This window comes from Glycine max, chromosome 20 (assembly GCF_000004515.6).
Source record: "Glycine max cultivar Williams 82 chromosome 20, Glycine_max_v4.0, whole genome shotgun sequence".
Taxonomy (NCBI): Eukaryota; Viridiplantae; Streptophyta; class Magnoliopsida; order Fabales; family Fabaceae; genus Glycine; species Glycine max.
Window position 1 is genome coordinate 47,736,695 of NC_038256.2, and position 23,603 is coordinate 47,760,297.

Consider the following 23,603-nt stretch of genomic DNA (forward strand, 5'->3'; position numbering starts at 1 on the left):
TAAAACAGAATCTTATCAAAATTTATTTTGAAAAATTATTCCATCCATAAACCAGGACACTCATGAATTGCCTTCACAATATGGTGACATAAATCACATGAATATTTTACGCATGACTTGAATCGGAAACCAATCCATAACTTAGTGATTTTTTTTTAGTTAATATCTTCTTTTCTTTTTTTACCATCATAAAGGTTATATTCCAAAGCTTAATCAAGAAACATCCATGATGTGCTACTACTCAAACCAATTATTACACATTAGACGATAATTTTTTTGGTACATAAAATTATTACAAAACTAATTGTTTCGTATTTACAAATAACTAGTATTTTAGCTTCTTTATTGTATTTTTAAAATTAAAAACTATAATTTTCTTTTGTACTGTAAATTAAAATTTACAATATGTAGATTGAAGTTCTCATTCTCTCCACTTTCTCAATTAAACATTCTCAACATTTTTTTGTTACTTCTTGGCCGGTGCATTTAACATGTCACGCCTACAACTAGTTAAGAAACATTTCTCTTAATCGTTTCAAACTACTAGGTTAAGATATTATTAATTAAATACTTTTAAATATATAGCATTATATTATAATTAAAAATCATAAGAAATGAATATATTTGAGCATATAAATTATATTTTAATCTAATTCACCATTAAAAATTTAAATTATGATATAAAGTTATATTTAACTATTGATAATTATTTTTAAAAATTATTAAAATTTAATTATAGATGGAGATAAAACATTATAAATTAAAAGATATGGACGATTAGAAAAACTAAACATAAGATAAGGATGAGAAGTGAGCTGTAATGTCCTCAATTTTGAACATATTATTTATTTTGAAGTGCATAACAGTAACTTGTCTTTGCTAAATTCTTTAGCACATTAAATTTTTATTTACGTTTTAAACAATTTAAGTATTAGAAAACTGTTAAATAATTTGCAAACATAAACAAAACCCTGAAAAAGAAGCAAATAAAGGTAATTCACAATCCTTCATACGCTAAGCCTGAAAGGTATGGTCCCTAAAAAATGTAACACTTCTTATGATTGACGGTCAACTTGATTGTGTAACATCCTACTTTTTTGGTAATTTAATTTTAAAAAAATTGTTATTAGTAAATAAATAGAGTTTTAGAAAAATAATAAGTTTTTTACAATTAAATAAATAAAGAAAAATAATTTTATTAATTAAAATAATGATTTGAGAGAAAATAAAAAAATATTTTATTTATTCATTTGATAGGGAATAAAATAGAGTTTGTTTTTATAAAATGATAAAAATAAATAAATAAAGTAAATGATAAGTTGCAAGTACCTAACTATAAATAGAGACGTGTTAGGTCGATTCTCTTTTTCTTAATTTTGTTTTTCCATCTCCTCCTCCCTCCTGCATACCAGCAAATCTATCTAAAAAAATGACGATCTTGGACTTATTCACCATTAGATCGTCATGAAATTTGAGCACCATGGTCGGAACTCATTTCCGAACATTCTCATCATTGACAATTACAAAAAGATGTTGGAGCTGAGAGAAAACCCTTTTTATTGTAACTTTTTTTTTTTCCGTAGAAACTCAAAACTGTCTCAGTAAAACTACAATATTCAACTCGTTAACCATTAGATTGTCGTAAAATTTTGCTATGTGGTTCGAGATTTAATTCCGCACACAATCACCGTTGGGATTTGTGAAATAATATTCCTGGAGAGAGAAAACTGAATCGCACGAAGATAGTACAAAATGGAGGTTTCAATCTTTTTTCCTTCTCCCTGACGTTTGGGAACCCTATTAGAGCACTCAGAGGAAAAACTGGAGGAATCTCAAGAAACTGTTAGAGATGTCACTATTGCTGTCACAATGCACACGTGAGCTTGCTTAGAGGTAAGTGATAACTTTATCGCAATTGGGGTTAGAATGAACATTTGTAGGAATCTTTAGAGGATTAAATTGAGGTTTATTTTTAGATGTTTATTGAATTAGAATTTTTCCTTTAAGATTATAAATACAATATTGTTATGTTTTACATACTAATTGATGTTCTTATGAGAATTGATTGATAAATTTGAGTATTCTTGATGTTTTTATGTTTTGACCTATGATTTTTATATAATCGTGTGAAATTATTTGAGAAATTTTACTCCCCATGTTGTGATAAACCTTTTGTATGAATTGTTATATTGAGATTATTAAATTGGGATTCAAATCATGAGTATGTGATAAATTGAACCTGTGATTAAAGGTAAAATACATGTGTATTGAGTTGTGAGCTATGAACTATGCAATCACATAATTGTTAAGACCCTTTAAGGGCGACGAGTATTGTGATGGGATCTACTGTGGGAACTCAATGAGTTAAAATGATTTTGAAAACAATTGAGTAGTTGTGTGTATTGCATAGTTCATAGGTAAAGTGTATATGATTCATGAGGTGTAATAACGTGTTAAATTGAGATTATACCATTGTGATTGAGATCGAGTGTATGTGATAAATTGAGTATGTATGTGATTGAGATGTTGTGTGCATTGAGTTATGTACTATGAATTGTACAATCGCACGACTATAAAACTCTTTCAAGACGACGAGTTAATGCTAAGATCCTTTAAGGGGAACGAGTTAATGCTAAAACCCTTTAAGGGTAACGAGTTAATGTTAAGACCATTTAAGGGAGACAAGTTAATGCTAAGACCCTTTAAGGACGATGAGTTAATGTGCAACGAGTATTGTGATTAGAATCACTACGGGGACCCGACGAGTTTAATCACAAGCGCAACGAGATAAAACTATTTTGAGAACAATTGAGGAGTCGTGTGTTTTGTACAGTTCATAGATAGAATTTGTGTGCTAAAATATTTTTTGGGTTGGACCTGAATCAGGAGGGAGAGACCCTGACGGACTCTTCGGAGTGTAGGCCTTGGGGATAAATACACCCGGTTTGAGTACTCCTTTAAGCCTGTGCTGATCCCACATGATTGGAGCATTTTCGCAAAATAGTGTGACCCTAACTGGTCTCCCTATGATTTTACCTAGTGAGAGTGATTTGACTTATTAGTGTGTGGTTTGTCTTGTCATGTACTCCTAGGCGCCCGACGAGGTTTTTCACTGACATGGTATCACATTGCATATAGTATTGAGTCTTAGTGTATATGTTGCATAACGCTTGTGTATTGATCGATATTGATTGACTTGATGATATTGTGTTTTAATCCTCGAGTACGTGAATGTTGTGAAAATAAATGAGATGTGTTGTGTTGTGATGTGATGTTGGCCGACAAAATGGTGAAATGACGTGAGCTATGTTTAAGTAAGTTTTATTTTGTTTATATGATATTTATACCTATATGTTATCTTGTTTCTCTCCATTAGTTAAGAATGTGATAACTCACTCCCTGTGTGTTGTTTGTATTTGGATCCTATGATGATCTTGAACTTTGTGTTCGGGGGAGTAGATGACTAGGTGAATTGCTTTAAGGAATATTGTGCTGAAGGACGTCGAGATACCATGCTCTAATAGGATGTGACATTGGAGTATATGTTTTTATATTAATTGTATGAAGTCTTAGACGACCTTATTTAAATCGAGATGACTTTATTATTTATTTGGACAAATTTGTATGAGGTAGAGGGTGTCACAGCTTGGATAGTCTAAAACCAAATCACAAATTTTCTATAAATTATTTTTTCCTACACTTAAAAGCAGCACCTAAAGTAGGAGAAACAATTACACTTTGAGAAATACCGGCAACATACTATTTGATACACTCTTTTAAACATATCATCTTTTATTGGTTGAAATTTCTTAAAAATTAAGTGTATGTTAAGAGTAATGTGCTAGAGAGCATGTTACTGGCCTTTATCTTACAATTTTTCAAAGAAAATACCCACCTCAACTTCAAGGGCCCACGTAATTACTCAAAAGTTTTCATTTTTCCTCATAAAACTGGGTCAAGTACTAAGTATTGAAATGAATTTCATAATAAGGTCAGTTAATCATTATTTGGCTAACTCTAGCAGCAACTATTTGTGGCCATTATATGGAAATCCTTAGTGAAAGATATATTTATTGGTTACATTTACTTAAGAAATGAGATATGAACACGAGGTCTTCTGAAAAACAGAAGAGGTAAAAATGGAGGAACTAACAAAAGAGAGTAGACACTTGATGCGTATTAAGCTAACTTTTTAAATATTATGATGTCACAAAAATGTAATTCAAGAAATAAATCTACATACTTTACACAAGATACAATCGTAGACAGGTCAACCGTAACGGCTGATTTCATATCCAACAATTTGTCGAAGTCGAACTTCATTCCATTTCCATCAGGAGAACATAGCTCTGGTGCAATACAGAAGTATGTGCTTCCTGTATTAAATGTGTACTCCCAGCAACTACAGTGCAAGGCTTCCGTATCGATCAATAGAGAGAGACAGGAGATCTGTCTACTGGGGTTGGGGCCTTGTCTGTACGATAAAGATGTCTTTTCCAACAAGACATCCTTCCACATCCTGTGGGCAACCAAACTTTCTCTCCAGGAAAAACCCAACTGCACAAAGACGTTGACCAAGTTGTCGACGGAAAACTGAGTCAACTGTCAGTGGTTTCTTGCTGTAATCAACAGTCAATCGGATAACTTCCCCATCTGCAGGCCCTTCACCTCGTACCAGCAATTCCTCACTGAAGTTTGCAAAAGCCAATGTTTTCACTTGCCCGTCAAATTTCCCAGATGATATCTGCCATGGTGTACCCCGGGTTCCAGAAGCTAGAGTTTCACCAAGGCCAGAAGCAATTTCAGCCTCCACACAATTATTATCCTGGTTTGTTGGGCTCACAGTATGTAGTACAAATGATAAATCCGGTGAAAGCATTTCTTGGATCAGAACTGCCATTGAAGCTTCCTTCTGAGGAACACCAGTAGCACGGCGGCTCAAAACCGCTCTCCGAGTGTACATTGAAGCCCATACTTGGCTAACTGCATTTCCAAAAACTGTTGGATTGGAAGGACTAGCATTGGGTATTGATTCATAAAGTCCAGCCGCTGATATTCCAGCTAAGTCCTCAACATTGGCACTGGATCGAACAATTAAACGTGCATTGCTTGGGAATATTCTCCCAATGCTTTCAATGAAGTCATTTGATGGCTTCAGGGAAGAAATTAATTCCTGGAGTTGATGGCATAGAACATCAAGTTCACCACCCTCCTGTTTGGCTGTTTCTATCTTTTCCAGGATAGACCTGAATGCTTCAGTCGAATTGCTCTTCTCTAGCTCCAATTCCATGGATCCAAATGGTAAAACTGCCCCAGAAGGAACTCGAAAAGAAGCAGACACTCCCTGATCACTGTAAACTGTCATTCAAAATTCAGATTTTAGAAATATGTTTTGCATGAAAACATAATTGTTGTTAATTATTATATTGATATCACCAGTTAGTCTATGATTCTGATCACTGAAAATTAAAATTGCATAGGCATCTTCCAAAATCATCTTAACCACCATCAGCAATCATCTTCGAAGATCTCATTTAATTAACAAGATCTTAAAAAGAAATAGTATGGTTTAACTTAGCACTTCAGTCTATTTGAATATAAGAACATAAAGCAAAGCTGTACAGAAAGGGAGAGAAAAAAATTCAGAAACATGAAATTTGCAGAAAAATGCAGCTGATATAATGAGTGACAAGAGCATAATTAATATTTGGTTTTACATGTTTTAATACCAGTATATAAATCACTTTTTCCCTACCCTCAATGACTGGATAAGTGGACAACAACATTAACCTTTTTTTATTTAGCAGATAACTGGCTGGTTGTTTTGTGTATAAAAGAAGAACTCGTTTAGAGGAAGAGAGTAAAGAATCCGATCACAACACATCCTCCTAGAATATATGGGAAAAAGCAACTACAAGACTTGAGCTCATGAAAAAACATAACATCAATTTTCAGATTACGGTTGAAACAAGTTTCAGGTGACTCATCTCGACCCTTCAATTTTGAAATATATCTAAAGGTCGATGACCCCCATAGACGTAGTCTATATACATTTTGTGAAAGTATTAGTGTGACACTCTACACCGTTGCATTTTAAGTTAATACATTCACATTGACATGATACCCTGCTACATTAGTTGTATAGTACATGGTCATAGCAAGTAAGATTTTGATCCCTCGAGTATCACAAACATGACGACGTCTAGTGTGGTCAAGTTAACAATGCAGTCCACCATGATCCAGTGTTATTTGACCTGCGGTAATGGATTTTAGATTTATTTTTAAAAAGAGAGATTGGCCAATATAACCTTAATGGAAACCAGGGTTGTTCCACCATCGGCATAAACCATTAAACCTAGACGGCGTGAGAAACTGAATTATTGAAATATGGAAGAGGAAGATGACATGCATGGTGTATGCGACGTTTTGATGTGACGTTATTGGACGTGCAACAACGACAATGCCACAGTGTGGTGTTTACGATGGCGGTCGACCACCAGAGGAAGAACAAGAGAGAGATAGAGAGAAAGAAACATGTCGAAGCCGCAGTGGTGGAGTTGTGACATTGAAACGGTGATGGTGGAGATCTGGATAATATCAATAATAATAATTAGTTTTCAATTCCTTTAATTATTTAGCCGTGTAAATCTGTTATTTCCAATTCTGATTTGTTGAGAATTATTAGGAGATTGGTAGCTTGATTCATTACATATTAGGGCTGTTCACTTGTATATATATCACCCTAAACTAATATCAAATTCATTAATAAAAGTTACAAACCTATTCCTCTATATGTATCAGCCTAAACGATCCACTCATTCCCTATTTCTTCAATTAAGGACGTCGTTCCCCACCCTTGCCTCCTATGGCCGACAACAACTCCTTCATTCCCAACCCCCATGAGCCATCCAAACCCCTTGCTTGCATCACTTTCACCAATGTCACCAAACTTCTTCCCAACAATTATCCTAATTGGAAACAACAAGTTGAAGCTCTCCTTGATGACTATGATCTCCTCCAATATCCAGATGGATCTTTTCCTGCGCCATCAGAAACGATCCTCACCGCTCCAACATCTTCGACGCCGACTCCGTCGGAAACGACCCCCACCACTGCATCACTTCTGGTAACAACTCAGAATCCTGCTTACCAAACCTGGCGTCGACAGGACCGCCTTATATATGGTGCTCTCCTCACCACTCTCTCTAATGAAGTGGCCTCCCTGGTGTCTCAAACCAAGACCTCGCATGATCTCTGGATCCTTCTCAAAAACACCTATGCCAAAGCATCTCGCAGCCATCTCAAGCAGTTAAAGGAACGTCTCCGTACGGCTTCCAAAGGTACCCAATCCATCACTACCTATATGCATCACCTAAAGCAAACTGCAGATCTCCTTGCATCACTTGGCTCTCCTGTTTTTGTTGAAGACATGACTGATTATGTCTTACATGGTCTCGACGACGGCTATAGAGCAATCATTGATGCCGTGAATGCAAGGGACACCCCAATCAATTTTGATGACCTCCATGAACGGCTTCTGATTCAGGAACTTTCAATTGGTGCTGCCCAAAGACAAACTCCTGCCCCGCTGACAGCCTTGAATGCTCAGGCTCGACCCAATTCCAATGACAAATCTCGGCATGGACAAAACCCTGCACAATCAACTCAACGCACTGGCACTCGCAAACCTTTTCTCGGCCGCTGTCAGTGGTGCAACATCAAAGGTCATGTTCTCTCTCAGTGCAAAACCTTCCAGCAGCAACATCCTAGTGTCCCACCGCCACCTCGTAACTCTCCGGCTCACACTGGACAGGTTCAGGTCAATACTGCAACTGCCGGCCCATTGCAACATGATTTTCTGTTTGACAGTGGAGCGACACATCACGTAACCAATGATTTCGATAATCTGGCGCTTCATCATCCGTACACTGGTCCTGACTCACTGTTTATGGGTAATGGTTCAGGTTTAAACATCACTCATTCTGGAACACTTTTACTTAATGATTTATCCTTGTCTAATGCTCTGTGTGTTCCTTCCATGAAACAAAAAATAATCTCTGTCTCTAAACTTACCCAACAAACTAACTCTGCTGTTGTTTTCCTGCCAAACTCTTTTTATGTGAAGGACTTGCAGACGGGTCACACAACCCATAAAGGCTCATGTGTGGATGGACTCTATCTCTGACCCGCCACCTCACCCTCCGTCCACACGGTTCAAACAGAATCCTCTGCATCATGGCATCATAGGCTTGGGCACCCTTCATCTTCTATTTTCAAATTTGTTCAGAAACATTTTTCCTTAGGCTCAAATAAATTTCCGCAATCCGATTGTAACTCGTGTCAAATTAACAAAAGTCATAAACTTCCATTCCATGAATCCACTCTTAAATCTTGTTATCCATTAGAAATAATTTTCTCTGATGTATGGACTTCTCCTATTTTATCAATTGATGGTCTTCGCTATTATTGCATGTTTGTTGATCATTTTACTCGCTATATTTGGCTATATCCAATGAAACGAAAATCTGATGTGCAAACTATATTTCCCAAATTTAAATCGTTCGTTGAAAATTTCTATCATCACAAAATAAAAATTCTTTACACAGATAATGGTGGCGAATATATTGGTCTTCGCCCTTTTTTACTAAATCATGGTATAAGTCATCATACAACGCCACCTCATACACCTGAACATAATGGAATTTCAGAACGCCGGAATCGTCACATTGCTGAAACCGGTCTCTCTCTTCTCCATCACTCGGGCTTGCCCCTCACCTATTGGCCTCACGCCATGACCACCGCCGTTTATCTCATAAATCGCCTCCCAACTCCAATTCTTGGGTACCAATCACCCTATTCTAAATTGCTCAACATTAGTCCGGATTATCATAAGTTAAAGTGTTTTGGATGTTTGTGTTTTCCCTGGATTAAACCATATGCTAACCATAAACTTGCACCAAAGTCTGCTATGTGTGTTTTTGTAGGTTACTCGGCTGATCAACATGCATATTTGTGTCTCGATCCCACAGCAGGAAGGATCTACACCTCTCGGCATGTGAAGTTCGTTGAATCTGAATTCCCGTTCAACTCCCTAGTAACTCACGCTAGTCCAAGTCCGGAGCAACAAACAGGCCCACTTCAACTCTCCATCTTACAACCCATGAACCCACCGGAAGATTCATCTCGTGCCCCTTCCTCCCCATCCATCACCAACTCCCCATATATGGCCCAGTCCTCCACCGAACCCACAAACCCCACTCAATCTCCTCCTCCAACCTCACAATCATCCCCGCAACTCTCTGCTCCACCACCCCAAACCATTGTCAACCCAAATGGAGGTGGGATCATCACTCGGTCTAAAAACAACATTATCAAACTCATCCAAAAGCTTAATCTCCATGTCTAAGCCTCCTCTCCCATTGAATCCAACACCATCACCCAGGCCCTTCGCGACCCTGATTGGCGCTCAGCCATGCAAGCCGAATTTGATGCCTTACACCACAACAACACTTGGGATCTTGTCAGTCGGTCCTCTGATCAAAATTTGGTTGGCTGTAAATGGGTATTTCGAATCAAACGAAATCCAGACGGATCAATTGATCGTTACAAGGCTCGGTTAGTCGCTAAAGGGTTTCACCAACGCCCTGGTTGGGACTATACAAAAACTTTTAGCCCCGTTGTTAAACCGGTGACCATTCGCATTGTCCTAACTCTTGCAGTTCGTCAAGGGTGACCCATACGTCAGCAACCTATTCCTCTATAGATAAGAGAATGGCCATGCAGATCTCTACTCATAACCCACAGATCTTGTATTGAAACATTGCTGCTAGAGCCACCACAAAATAACACAGCTTGCATCAAAGCAATGTCGCTACAGCCTTTGCAAACCCATGAAAGACAACCTCATGCGATCGTGACGAATTGGATCTGATCAATATTCCTTCCGATTTATGGGCCTTTCCTTTGAGGATTTTATTTCTGAATGTGATTTTGTAATTCCTTTTTTCAATTTCTTGTGTTAGTTTTGGTATTCTCAGTATGTTTAATTTTTGGATCTGATTGTCCATTGTTTTATGTTATCGCCATTGTTTTCTAGATTTGTGGTTTGTGTTCCACGTTTTGCATTATCATCCACTACTTTCTGAATCTTCATCATTTCAAAACATAACATATAGGAATTCAACTTTTTGTTCTTGTGTGTCTTTTACTGATTTTATCTGTACTTCGTTGGGTTGGCCATTGAGGAAGATCGTTGAGACTTGAGAGAGAAGAAGGAGATATGCCACGGATAAATTTGTCAAATACATTTATGATATTAAAATAATCAAAAATCAAAATTATGGTTTAAAGAAGTTGCAGGTAACCAATCCTGACCCTTGAATTTTTGAAAACAAAATATAATGGTCAGTATTGTTTTGACCACCTACTCAACTTGACCAAGCCAGACATCATCCTCAAACAATACTTTTGGAGCGCTAAACTTAGTTTGGTACGATATTTGGGTTCTCTAAAAATTACTTTCGCAACTTACATTTGGAGCAAACTCGAATTCGAATAAAAAGCAACAAATCTTTTTTTTTAATATCATGTTATAGTAATGTCATTTTATTGACATACTTTTGAATAAAAAAAATATCCAATCATAAATCATGTTATAGTAATGTCATTTTTGTCTAACTTAAGTTTACAACATACTTTTGATTCAAACTTTTCAAGCCTAAGTTTGAAAACTTTAATGTATTTGGATTTCCCGTAGAAGAGTCCCAAAAGTACGTTTGAAAGTAAAAATGAGTTAAGGGTCATGTTTGATTATCCCAAAAAAATATGTTTGAAAGTAAATGTTTGTCCAAAAAAGTGAGTTTTTGCAAACTTTAATTCAAACATGCATTAATACTATCCAACCATGAGTTATATAGTAAGGTTTTCAATTGCAACGTAACCAACGGCCTGGTTTGTATCCAAGTAAATAACATTACAGCTGAAATTTAAACCGCAAAGTCATTTTTACAGGAAAAAATGAGATTCAACCTGGCTTGCTATGGAAGGACAGCATGGATACTAAAGCTAAGGTTGCACAGCCTCCAAAAGTTTCTCATAAACTTGTCTAGCAGTCAAATCCTCTACCTGAAACAGTCGTGAAATGTAAAAGAGAATTAGTTAAAATGGAAAGAAGAAGGCGAAATTGATTAGAATGTAACTGACCACAAGCAGCTTTGACTTGTTATTCCATCCTCGCTGAAGAGTCATCTGACTCAATCTCAAGCCCAAAACTTTTCCCATAAATTCCAAGAGTTCGTTGTTAGCCTCTCCACGGGCAGCAGGAGCAGCAACAGTGACTCGAACATCATCAGCATTGACTCTGGTGATTGCAGAACGTTGAGCACGATCTTCGACTTCTATAGCAAGTTGAACGAGTCCGCCTTCAAGGTGGGATATACAGGGTGGAACGGGGGCATCCTGTGGGTTGGTTTCGGCAGCAACAGTACTGAGGGCACCATCAAGGACATATATCAAAGACGATAACTCCAACTCTTGTTCCGCCCGGTAGCATACGAACAGTCCACACCCCATACAGTTCATGCGGAATTGTTTCTCCATTTTCCCCTCCCCTCGTTTTAACACTACTTTCCCGCCTTCCTTCATGTTCAATCTGGCCAGATGTTTGCTCTTGTCCAGTACATAAGCTTTGTCGGTTTTCCTTTTAGGCATTTTCTGCAATTGGGTATCTGCGAGACAAGAGGGGATTAGGGATTAGGGATTCATTCATTCAGAATAATCACATCACACACATACCTGTTATGAGGACATGGGATCCGCAATGTTTGCAGTAATATACAAAGAGATCGGAGTGAGGACCCTCCGGAGCTGCATCCTCGCTTGAGTATGTGTGCGTTGTCCTCTTCGGCATCTTTCTCTCCCACTCCCAGATGCAGACCAATCAATCGATGAATATCAACACAACAACACCATCAAGAAGCCTTTAGAATGGGCCTGCCCTACTAACCTCACCTGGCCCAGGCCCTTACCAATTAATTCAGTTTAGTTCTTCGCCCAGTTGACTTTAATCACTACTATTCCTGTCATTTTTATTATTTTTCACATAGCACATGGATTAATTACTTTCAATTTGAATTTATATAATTACATTAAGACAAAATAGGGTAGGTACTCACACACCTTAAATAATCTTACACTATTATTCACTCGTCATTTATTAATTTTATAATAATTACATTAAAATTATGTCAACGATAATTTATAATTCTAAAACTATTTTATATTATTCATATATGATCAGTAAACTCTTATATTAAATATTCATAATTATTTTCACTAATAGTTATCTTACATGATTCGTACGATACTCTCTCATATAAAATATTCAAAATCTAGCTTAGTTGTTTTTCTTCCCTAGGATATCTCTTATAAGTGAGTGATAACTTGGGTCTTTTAAACATATGATAAAAGTTTAAAATTTCTTAGAATATAGTTATTCCTTAACTTTTATTCTACCCCTTCGATAGAATTTGTTTTATGACTTTCGATTGTGGAAATATACCTTTGGGTCCAATCTTGAATCTAAAAAAAAAAATATACAACTCTTTACTTAATCTAAAAATTTTAAAATTAGTTTTAAATATAAAATAAACAATGAATTAAAAATGAACAAAATAACTAATTTTGTGTGATAAAAATAAATAAGAGACTAAAAATAATAACAAAATATTAATAAATGATTAAAATTATCAATTTTTATAAGGACTAAAAATTAAAATCTAAAAATTGAGAGCCTAAAAATTTAGCTAACGCAAATATATTCTAACTTCAGCATGACCATCATAAAACAAAATAAAATTCTTAAATATGTTTTTATTGAAAAAAGGACTCTTAAAATTCATTAAAAAATAGTTTCTAAAATTGCTATTTTTAATTAACTATTTATATAGTTCCTTAAAAAATTAACTATTTATATAGGGAAAGTATAAATAGAGGATAGTTAATGAATAAATTTTAAAATGGTTCACATCATCTATGAAATGGGATGCAATGTAGGACTAGCCAAGCACAAAAGGTTGTAAGTTTGAAACAAACACAAAGATCCATAAAAACTAACAAGTGATACTCCGTTACTCTGCATAATCGTCTTCTACCAGTCCTTTAAATTTCCACTGTTATACTCGCACATCATTATGATTCGTAGTTGATTTATACATAATTGACAATTTTAGTTCAACCACAAATATTGTCTATGATTACTATACTGGAACATATATTTTACACTGCTAAGAGGTAGGCATGGAAGATGACTACCTCTCTTATTTACTTCTTCTCCCAAACTGTTTTGCATATCATATGTTTAACATTTGCTGCTGGCATTGAGAAATAAATTCGTACAAACACAACATTACTTCTTATATAGCAATCCAGGACGATAGCTTAGCTATTTATTTTCCCTTTTGTCTTTAGAGCTCCAAGACTAAGTCTGCAATAATATAAATAAATAAATAATCTTAGTCATGATAGAAAAAGAAATGGGACAAAAAACTGAAAGTGGGTTTGTTATCAAGGTTTAATTATTCGTTACTAAAAAAATTCAATTATTTATTTAGTCATTAGAATTAAAATTACTCGATTTAGTCTCTGTACGTACACTTTTTAATTCGCTTTAATTCCTATAAAGTGTATATATGTAAGATTAAAATGAATAATTTGTAGATGTAGAAACTAAAATATAAATATTGTGTGGTTATAACTTATAAGAATCAAATAAATATATTGTACTACATAAGAGAAAGAGATTCCAACACTCTCCATTTTTTAATTAGATATTCTTAATATTATTTTTCTTCTCTAATTAAGAGGTTTATTTCATACATTATCACCGCAGTTAATCAAAAACATTCTTTTTGGACCATATGAAACTACCATTTTTTTATATGGTCGGAAAAAATATTTAAAATTACCATATGGTTTTATTCTTAATTTTTGTTTTTACATCTACATCTATATTAAATTTCATTAGTCTTTTTTAAAAGATCATCAATAATTAAAAACAATCTTACCTCAGAATTTAAATGATTCATTATAAATTATATGTATGAATAACTAACTATTTACAAAGGGGATATGATTGTGTACTTACAATCGGCATCTGTTTTGATCCAGTGCTCCTTATTCTCAGATGAATCTTCTTCACAGCTGCCAAGGAGTGGATTGGGTTGGATCTTATACTGTCGCATGTAATTTTCCGTTGACAGTACTGCTCTTTTGGGCTGCATCATTAATATATCCTCCTCTCCCTCTCCCTCTCCCTCATTCATTGTTTTCTTCTTTTGGTATTTATCACACTTTTGTGCACCTGTTGAATTTTCAGGGTGAACTTTCCTGTGAAACATATGGAGAATCTGCCACCCAAAAGAGTTGAGTGTATTATTAATATATTGGAGAATTAAAGAATGAAGAGATATAGTATACATAAATGGCCTGCACCTTATGCAGTTTTCTGTCTGCTGCTGAAGCAGAATCAACAGTTGTGGATGTGGAGCTTCGCATTTTTTTCTTGAGCTTTTTCTTCATGAGATGCATGGCAGATTTATCTGCTTGATCCTTTGGTGGTCCAAAGTTGTTGTTCTCCTGATCTGCCAGTTTGGTTCTCTGGAACAGCTCCCCTAGTGATGTCCTGTGCTCCTTCTTTGCCACTGTTGTTGTTGTTTCTGACAATTCAATCGCTGATCCAAACAGATAACCCTGAAGGGGACAAACTGCATTTCCATTTGATTGATCTTCCAACAACGTAGCTGCTGCTGGCTTCCCCCCGCCGCCGCTCAGAGTTATTATGCTTCCATGACTGCTTCTCCCACATGATATTGATGATGACTCATCATGATCCGCTCCCAGAACCAGAACTTTCTCTAGCTCATCGTTTATCAGCTTCAGTTCATTCTCGGTCACTTCATCTTCCTTTTCTGTTATGTTCTCCACAGAGATGGCAAATGTTGGCGTCGTTGATGCCTCCGAACCAAGAGTTCCAATTGCTAGGAACCCATGGAACAGCTCATACATAGCTCCCGCTGAATCTTCCTCATACTCATCATGATCCAAAGATTTTCTTACCTCTTTCTGCAGATGACTTTGTTGTTTCACATGTTTGTAATTCCCAAAGCTTGCTTTCGGGTAGTTGTTGTGCTCCTCATCGCAAGAATTCCCTCCTCCTGACACAAATTAAACACAACTTTAATTTGTTTAGTGGCCATTATGTACTTTTATAAACAAACTTACCGATGATCAAGTCTTTGAACGGTACTTCAGCGCTATTCTGGCGAAATTTTCTATGCATCCACCCGAGTAACTGCAGCAGAAAAGAAATAATGCATCAACACACAACACATGTACCTAATATGCATCCTAAAGACAACATTATTTGATCGATCTTACCTTCATCCTTAGCGAGCTTTGACAGTGTTGCTTGTGCTTAGCTAGTTTTGCCTGACAATTGTGAGGAAATTAAGTATAAGAGAAGCTGGAACTCTATTTCATAAGATTTTCCACAATGTGTGTGGAGAGATAAAACATAGAGATACTTACAAAGATTGTTTGTTGTTCTATGTCAATATGCAAGTAACCTAGCTAATGGCTAGTGGGTCCTAAACAATGTTAATCCGATCATGTGCAAGGTCGACATAACTGAGGCTCATAATTTAATTTATATCCATGAAATAAATTTCACTTTTTCAATTCTTGACCTAATGCCTCCCTCTCATTTTCACCATGCAGCCATATATTAATACTTTGTTTGGTCTCAGGTGTACCATGTTGAATTTAACGTTTTAGCCCCCAACCCCCATGCATTTCGTATATATTTATACTATAGTGATTGAATACTCCAAGCCAACTTAGATGTGAGTAAAATGCCTCTCATCTCATCGGTGAAAAAACAAACAATTGGCAATCTCCCAAATCTCTCTTCATTCAGACACAAGTTAGAAGTTAGAACAGACTATGCCTAGGTCGGGTTCATCGCCTATGCCCCTGCACCTTGATGCAACTGGTTACCGATTCAAGTACCTAACATGACACTAAATGTTTTTTTTTTTTTTAATTTATACCACTTAATCACTTTTTGTAAAATTCATTCATTGAATTATCTAATATTATCTGGTATTATATTTTATTATGTATATCAAATATTATATCACATAATTTTGACATTCATTATTACGTTATCTAAAAATGTACATAAGCTTATATTTTAAAATATATTATCATGGAAATAAAGTAGTGCAATGAAATATTATATTGAATTAGGATTTTAAAAAATATTTTTTTAGATAAAAAAGACTCTTATAATATCCAATTAGGATTATCAGGATTTTTAAAGAAGGACAATAAAATTTAATGATATTTAATTTAGATTTTTTTAAAAATGAATTTCACGTTACTTTTTATTGTAAAAATATAAAGTTCACACACAAAAAAATCCACCAAAGTGCCTGGACTCTTTTTCTTTACTTCCTTTTTTTAATTTTTTATTTCTTCCATTACACATATTTCCTTATTCTTTCATTGAACTTGGTATATATATATATATATATAACTTTCTTAACAGAGAATATCGTTATAATGAATTTCCAATTGACCAATACATGAATCTTTAGTATTACGTATTACCATATAACAAAATAACAAATACCATAATAGTAAATTTACCATATAGAAAATTTAATTCAACGGTGAGATTGCTTGATATAATACTATATAGAAAATTATTTAGACGTGACAAAGCAAAAGTTCGATGCTTATTAATAGTAAATTCGTTGCTTTTTATTTGTCTTTTAAGATTGATTTATAGAAATCAAGAAATGCTATAATTTTTTTTATTTTAATAAAATAGTTGTAGAGTTTCCTATTTTACCATTTATCTTTCCATTCCACAATAAATACATGGTAAATTAATTAAAGATAAGAAAATAAGAAAGTGCTAAATTGATAATGGAATAATTATTATCATGTTGAACTTTGCAAAGGAGAAATAAGTAACAACAAAAATTCTCTAAAAATTCGGCAATTAAAAAGGAATGGAGGGAGTAATTTTTTATAGATCAAATATAAAATTAATCAATCTAACTATTGAATTATTTAACGTCACCCATTTGGGCATGTAAATTAAATTTTACATGTACGAGGACATTTAATCTAATTAAATAATTAAAAAATGGAGGGAGTAATTTTTTATAGATCAAATATAAAATTAATCAATCTAATTGTTGAGTCATTTAATCTCACCTATTTGGACATGTAAATTAAATTTTACAAGTTTTAGACATTTATTGATATGTTATGTAGGGATAAACATTTACTTATATTCTAAAAACATATTATTTGTAACAATAAAACAGTACAATGAACTATCAATTAATTTTTTTATTTATATAAAACTTTATAAACATAGCATACTTTATTGAAACTTTCAATCCAACAATTATATTGCTTAATTTCATAATCTACATAAATTTTATAAAAGTTGTAAATATAAAAATTTGACATCGAGTATCAATTAATTCTAACCCAAGGATGGGAAAACATAACTCAAGGATTTTTTATGATGAATCATTTATCATAAATTAAAAATTTATATTTAAACCTGTAAGATAAATTATCAAATGTTTACACTAAATTGTACATACACATATACACATTGATAAAAAAAAATTGCACATACACATATATGATAATAATTATATTTTATATTGGAGTAAAGTAACCAAAAATAATAACAAAAATTTAATCCTGAATAACAAACAATCCCAATTAAAAAAAAATATTGATATTTAGTGTAAATTACACTAATACCCGTAAAGTTTCTTGAAATTACACATAAATTCCTTTTTTTTTTACATTTATAACAATCTCTCAACATAGTGTAATGCTTTTCAAAAAATTAAGATTAAGATGAGAGGATTAATGTAATGTATAATGATAAGTTTTATGTGTAATTTTAAGAAACTTTAGAGAGTGTATTATAATTAACTAGTATAATGTTTAAAATAAAAAATATAAACAATTAACCTACACAATGCAAGTTTGGATTATGCATTTATTTCATCTACTCCCTCTAGTCTTAAATATAAGAAAAAATATTTTTTTCTCAAATATAAAAAAAAATTAATTTTACTTCATTCAATGTTACGGTCTTTAAAATACACTTCACTTAATTGAGATTTAGTTCCAATGCCTCATTTTTATTTTTAATACTAAGTTCCAATGAAAAGTAAATAAAAAAATAATTTTTAATTAAAATTGATTAACTAAGTTTTTTTAATTTGTGTGAATCTATTTTTTTTCTTATACTTCATATCGGAGGGAGTATATATATATATATTTCCCATTTTCCAAAAAAAAATTGTGTATTGAGCAGTTCGTAGAGGAAGTATTGATTGTTGTTGAAACGTTCAATCTCGCCATTTATAATGAGACTGGAACTTGGGAGTTGGGACTAAGTACAATTTTACTAAAGAAGTTTGAAGCTTGGTTAGGAGCATTTATTCTGTCTGATTAAATACAATACAATTAAAAATAAGAAATTATCCACCAAATGAATATATATGTCGGTGAATAGAAGTGCAGAAGTTTATAACGGACCTAGGCCTAGCACATCCATCTTGAATAGTTTTGCCTTCTCTATGTGGTTAAGCACAAAATTTTCCTTTTCCTGTAAATTTATGTATGAATTATTTTGATATAGGAAAATCATGTATAATGAATATGACCACTATACACCACAACGTTGCATGCAGAAGAAGGGCGGGGAAATGAAACAAACAAGGGAAGGCCAAGTACGAACATATCTCGTTTGAAAACCTCTGCCAAACTAATAATAGGAAGGTTTAAGGCTTTAGCCGACAAGAGGAGGAGATATCTCTAGCTGTATAGGGAGCACATTCATCACCGTTTGATCCTTGAATTTAATATGAAAGCCAAACTTGCATTGTGGTAATTTTGCCAGTGCCCTGTTGTAACATTCTATTCTTTGTTGTCTACATATCATTCAACTCTACTGAAAGCAGGTGAGTACAAACATATATGCCCTCAACCCAGGGGCCTCATACTACTGTACATTGACTCCTACTTAGATCTCATGTTATATGAATATCATGTGGAGAAATAATGACAACCACAACAAACATATGAAAAAGCCACTTCTTTAATCTTCTAACATGATGCTTGTAGTCCAGATTTAACTATTTTGTTAACCCACTTGTGGTTATGAATGAACATTGATTTGATACCAGACATTAGTATTTGTATATTTTTTCCTTGCATGGTTGTTTAACAACACGTATGGATAAATTTTCTTTAGCCTCCACACAGAAGGATGCCACAATTTTTTGACAAAAAATATTGACATTATATATAATACCTCAATCTTAACTATTATTATTATTATTATTTGGCTGGAAAAAAAGAGGGGTCCATGATCAATTTGGTTTACCAATCATCTGGTTGATTAGGGGACTGGGTTGAAAGGGTGGCAAAAAATGATCGTTTTGAGTAACATATTTGGAAATTACAGTGGCGCCTCTGTCAGATTGGGCTTGAGGATTACTCATTTTTTATTTTGAGCAGGTTTTTGTCATACCATTTTCCTAATTTACTCTTTGTACAAGTGTAAGATATTCAGAAGTTGAACGCCTTTTTGTGAAATATATTAAGGACACCTGTTGCAAAAGCCATGGAGTACTAGATAACACAAGAATATAATGCATAATCTCAAAATACAAGATAGATGTAAGATGCTTATTAGACCGTGAAATTAGTTAAAGAATTAAATCGATTATCTAACACTTTCAATTTTAAAAGAGCAAAATATATGAAGTTTCATGTCGATTTCAAAAAACTGCAAAATACAGGAATGCAGTGAATTCAAGTTTCCTAGAATCTATATGCCACTTGATAAGGATTTAGTATGATCATTGAATTGAACTATGACAGGGAGGGAACGCACAATGCATTATGCATTGCAGGAAATTTTAATTGATGTGCGGATATTGGTGAACAAAGAATCGTGTGATGGTAACATTGGTTTTGACTTTTTATTAAGTTTCCCTAATTCACTTTTTTTTTCTTGATCTGTCACGTTCATACTAGCAGTTGGACATAGGAAATTAGGTTTGTATGGCACTACGCAGAGATGTTTCCCCAATTAAAGTTGCAATTTTACTCAAAGGAATTGTAGCGTTTAACACTCTTTCAAATACTTTACTTTTTGTTGAAATTTATTTAAAATTACAAATTTCATTAAGCTCAATTTTCATTTTTTTTCCGAATGTGAGATCTATTAAAATTTTTAATTTTTAATAAATTCTAACAAAGAAAATGTAAGAGAATGTTGTAAGCATTCCTTCTTATTATTACTTAGATGGAATTCTACCTTAAATTAAAAACATATTCAACACACCTGTATTTTATTCTTGTTTAACTAAACAAACTAACTTAATCCAATAATTAATAAAATGAATTAAACAAATTCACAAATAACTTGTTTATATTCTATTCTGTTGTATACATGTACCAATAGCCTCAAATTGCCTCAAATTCATACTCATAACATGTATTATCATAGTGGCCACATCATGGCAAGCTTGAGAAAAAAATCCTTTGAGGAGAGGAATATTGCCAAGGTTTTTTTTTTCCGTAAATACACTCTTTCTCTTTTATTTTTTCTCAATTTATACTACTTTATAATTTAATTTTTAATTTACACTACTTTAGACTTTGTGTTTTGATTTACAACACTCTACAAATGAATATGATCAAAGACATACTTCTGCAAACTTAAATGAACCTGAATACACTTTCTCTCACCTTTTTTTAAAAAAAGAATTAAAAATATTATAAAATATAAATATTATATTATATAATTTTTTAATTGATTTTAAAATTACTTAGAAATTTTGGCTACTTTTAACAAACCAGTAATCAAAATAAAAGAAGACATGTATATGCACAACATATTTCAGATCATCGTTAGTTTTGTCATATTTGTGTTCTAATTGTATTTTTTAATATGTTTCATTATTTTTGAGTATCATCTCAATTATCACACTTTGAAATTTTATGTCTATTGTATAAGATAGATCTATCAATAATTTTTTCCACTGGTTTTTTAATTTGCTTTAATACTATTGACTAATTTTATTATTTTTTAATTAACGAACATAACAAAAAAAATATCAACAACACATAAATTTAACTACAAAATTACATACAGCATAACTAAAAAATTGTACTCTAATTTCATCCAATTTGTTTTCTTTTTCTTTATCTGTATATTTTTCTTTTAAAAAATAAAATATATATATATATATATATATATATATATATAATTTAATTTAATAAATAAGTAATTTTAAAACCAATTACAAAAATTATATAATATACTATTTATATTTTATAATATTTTAAATTTAAAAAAAAAACAAAAAGATGAGAGAGTGTATTCACGTTCATTCGAGTTTGCAAGATCTCTTTAATCACGTTCATTTGCAAAAATAGTGTGAATCAAAGGTTTTTTTTTTCAATAAATATACATTTTCTCTCCTACTTTTACTCAATCTACACTACTTTATAATTTAATTTCCCATATACACTACTTGGGACTTTCTCTCTCCTTTTTTTTTAATTTAAAATATTATAAAATATAAATATTATATTATATAATTTTTTAATTGGTTTTAAAATTACTTATTTAATAAATTAAATTTTATAATTTTGTTTTTTATTGTTTTAAAGGAAAAATATACAGATAAAGAAAAATAAAAAATTATAGTACAATTTTTTAGTTACTTTGTATGTACTTTTGTAGTTAAATTTATGTGTTGTTGATATTTTTTTATTATGTTTGTTAATTAAAAAATAAGAAAAATAGTTAGTAATATTAAGATAAACTAGAAAATACAGTAAAAAAATAATTGATACATCTATCTTATACAATAGACATAAAATTTCAAAGAGTAATAACTGTTGTATTGAAAATATATTTAAAAATATTTATTTAGTAGTTATTTTTTGCTTAAGTTATGAGAATTGATATTTTTATTATTTATGACCTGCAGGTATGATAAGAAAAGATTAAAATATGTAACGACTAAATATGAGCTATTTTTTATAATAAAAATATATTAAAAATATATTTAAGGATATTTAATTAGAAGTTATTTTTTGATGATCAGTGGGATCCTGATCCAAAGAGAAAGAGGACGACAAATGGTCGTCCTGTTTCAACTCTCGCATTCCTATTGACAGGATGAGAGATGGATGAGCGAATAAATAATCAGCAACATGCTCATAACATAAATAATTGTCCTAAAGTATCTCAATCTTAAACTTTTCGTTAGACAAATGTGATTGTTTAAGTATTTTATTGACAATGCAATATAATATTTTTCTATAAATAAATAAATTGCTAAGCAAAAAGTCTTCTCAATTTTAATTAAATCTAATGATATAAACAAACTAATTATATTTAATAATATAATTATATTAAAAATAATTATATTAGAAAATTTAGATTTTAAATAAAAATATTTACCTAAAAAATATGTTAAGTTAATTAACTAATAAAACAAAAATAATTATATTTAATAATATTATTTTCTTTAAAAAAATTAAAAAACAAAATTATAAAATTTAATTTGATAAATAAGTAATTTTTAAATCCAATTAAAAAATTATATAATATAATATTTATATTTTATAATATTTTAAATTAAAAAAAACAAAAAGAAGAGAGATAGTCTCAAGTAGTCTATATTAAGAATTAAATTGAAAGTAGTATAGATTGAAAAAAAAAATAGAAGAGAGAAGATGTATTTACGAAAAAAATCGTGAATTAAAACAAAAAGTCCAAAGTAATATAGATTGTGAATTAAATTGCAAAGTGATGTAGATTGAAAAAAAAAATAGGAGAGAAAATGTGTATTCATGAAAAAAAAAATATTAAACCAATATTTTCAACTAGTTTTATTATAACACACTTTAATACACTTTTTACTATTTGATAAATTTAATGTATATTCTACAAAACAATAAATATAAATCATCAAACAAAGTAAGGCTCTAAAAAAAAGTAAAACTTACTATTTAGAGATACTCGTATAGTTTTTTTTAGGGAATACTCGTATAAATTTTATTTAATAATAAATATACATGACAAATACTAACCATTTTTATAACATACATGGATTGAAATTTATTAAATCTTACAATGTCAAGCAAGTCTCCCTTCATTTAGTAATCTCACATATAATTTCATAAATATTAAGAGTATACTAAAGAAACATGTTAAAAAGATAAGTTTAAAATGTTAGAAAATATTCTCCTAACATTTCTCAAGAGTATATTAAAATATGCATTTTTAACATTTTTCATTTAAATTACGTGTTCTATTTATAGTCTGCTAAAGAATCACGAGCCTCACATAATTTCATAATTTTTAATTTTTAATGAATTTCATAGTCATAAGAAAAATTATTAAAAAAGTAATAGAAAATGTTTTCCTAACATTCTTCAATAGAATAAAAAAATTATTTTTAACATTTCTAATC

General features: G+C 32.1%; 2 protein-coding genes across 3 annotated transcripts; both read right to left on the reverse strand.

The window, feature by feature from the left end:
• Window positions 1–10,911: 10,911 nt before the first annotated feature.
• LOC100306581 (PWWP-DOMAIN INTERACTOR OF POLYCOMBS1-like) lies at window positions 10,912–12,025 on the reverse strand. 2 transcript variants are annotated; one of them, XM_006605234.3, is made up of 3 exons: window positions 11,794–12,025; window positions 11,203–11,726; window positions 10,912–11,124 (listed from the first exon to the last, which is right to left on the reverse strand). In XM_006605234.3, the coding sequence occupies exons 1-3, from the start codon at window positions 11,906–11,908 to the stop codon at window positions 11,065–11,067; spliced, it is 699 nt and encodes a 232-aa protein (XP_006605297.1). In that variant the 5' UTR covers window positions 11,909–12,025; the 3' UTR covers window positions 10,912–11,064.
• A 1,102-nt stretch (window positions 12,026–13,127) lies between these two features.
• LOC102663986 (protein LAZY 1) lies at window positions 13,128–15,608 on the reverse strand. Its single transcript, XM_006606539.3, has 6 exons — window positions 15,586–15,608; window positions 15,436–15,486; window positions 15,280–15,349; window positions 14,491–15,212; window positions 14,144–14,405; window positions 13,128–13,483 (listed from the first exon to the last, which is right to left on the reverse strand). Exons 2-6 carry the CDS (start codon window positions 15,439–15,441, stop codon window positions 13,464–13,466), a joined length of 1,080 nt encoding a protein of 359 aa, XP_006606602.1. The 5' UTR covers window positions 15,442–15,486; window positions 15,586–15,608; the 3' UTR covers window positions 13,128–13,463.
• Window positions 15,609–23,603: the final 7,995 nt, after the last annotated feature.

Excerpts from the sequence above, each read along its gene's own strand:
- LOC100306581 (XM_006605234.3), bottom strand. The coding sequence starts at position 11,908 with ATGCCGAAGAGGACAACGCACACATACTCAAGCGAGGATGCAGCTCCG. Across the intron at positions 11,727-11,793 it reads ATCCCATGTCCTCATAACAG|ATACCCAATTGCAGAAAATG; the intron begins GTATGTGTGTGA and ends CTTGTCTCGCAG. Across the intron at positions 11,125-11,202 it reads ACAAGTCAAAGCTGCTTGTG|GTAGAGGATTTGACTGCTAG; the intron begins GTCAGTTACATT and ends CGACTGTTTCAG.
- LOC102663986 (XM_006606539.3), bottom strand. Across the intron at positions 15,213-15,279 it reads GTTCAAAGACTTGATCATCG|GAGGAGGGAATTCTTGCGAT; the intron begins GTAAGTTTGTTT and ends AATTTGTGTCAG. Across the intron at positions 14,406-14,490 it reads CAGACAGAAAACTGCATAAG|ATTCTCCATATGTTTCACAG; the intron begins GTGCAGGCCATT and ends TTTGGGTGGCAG.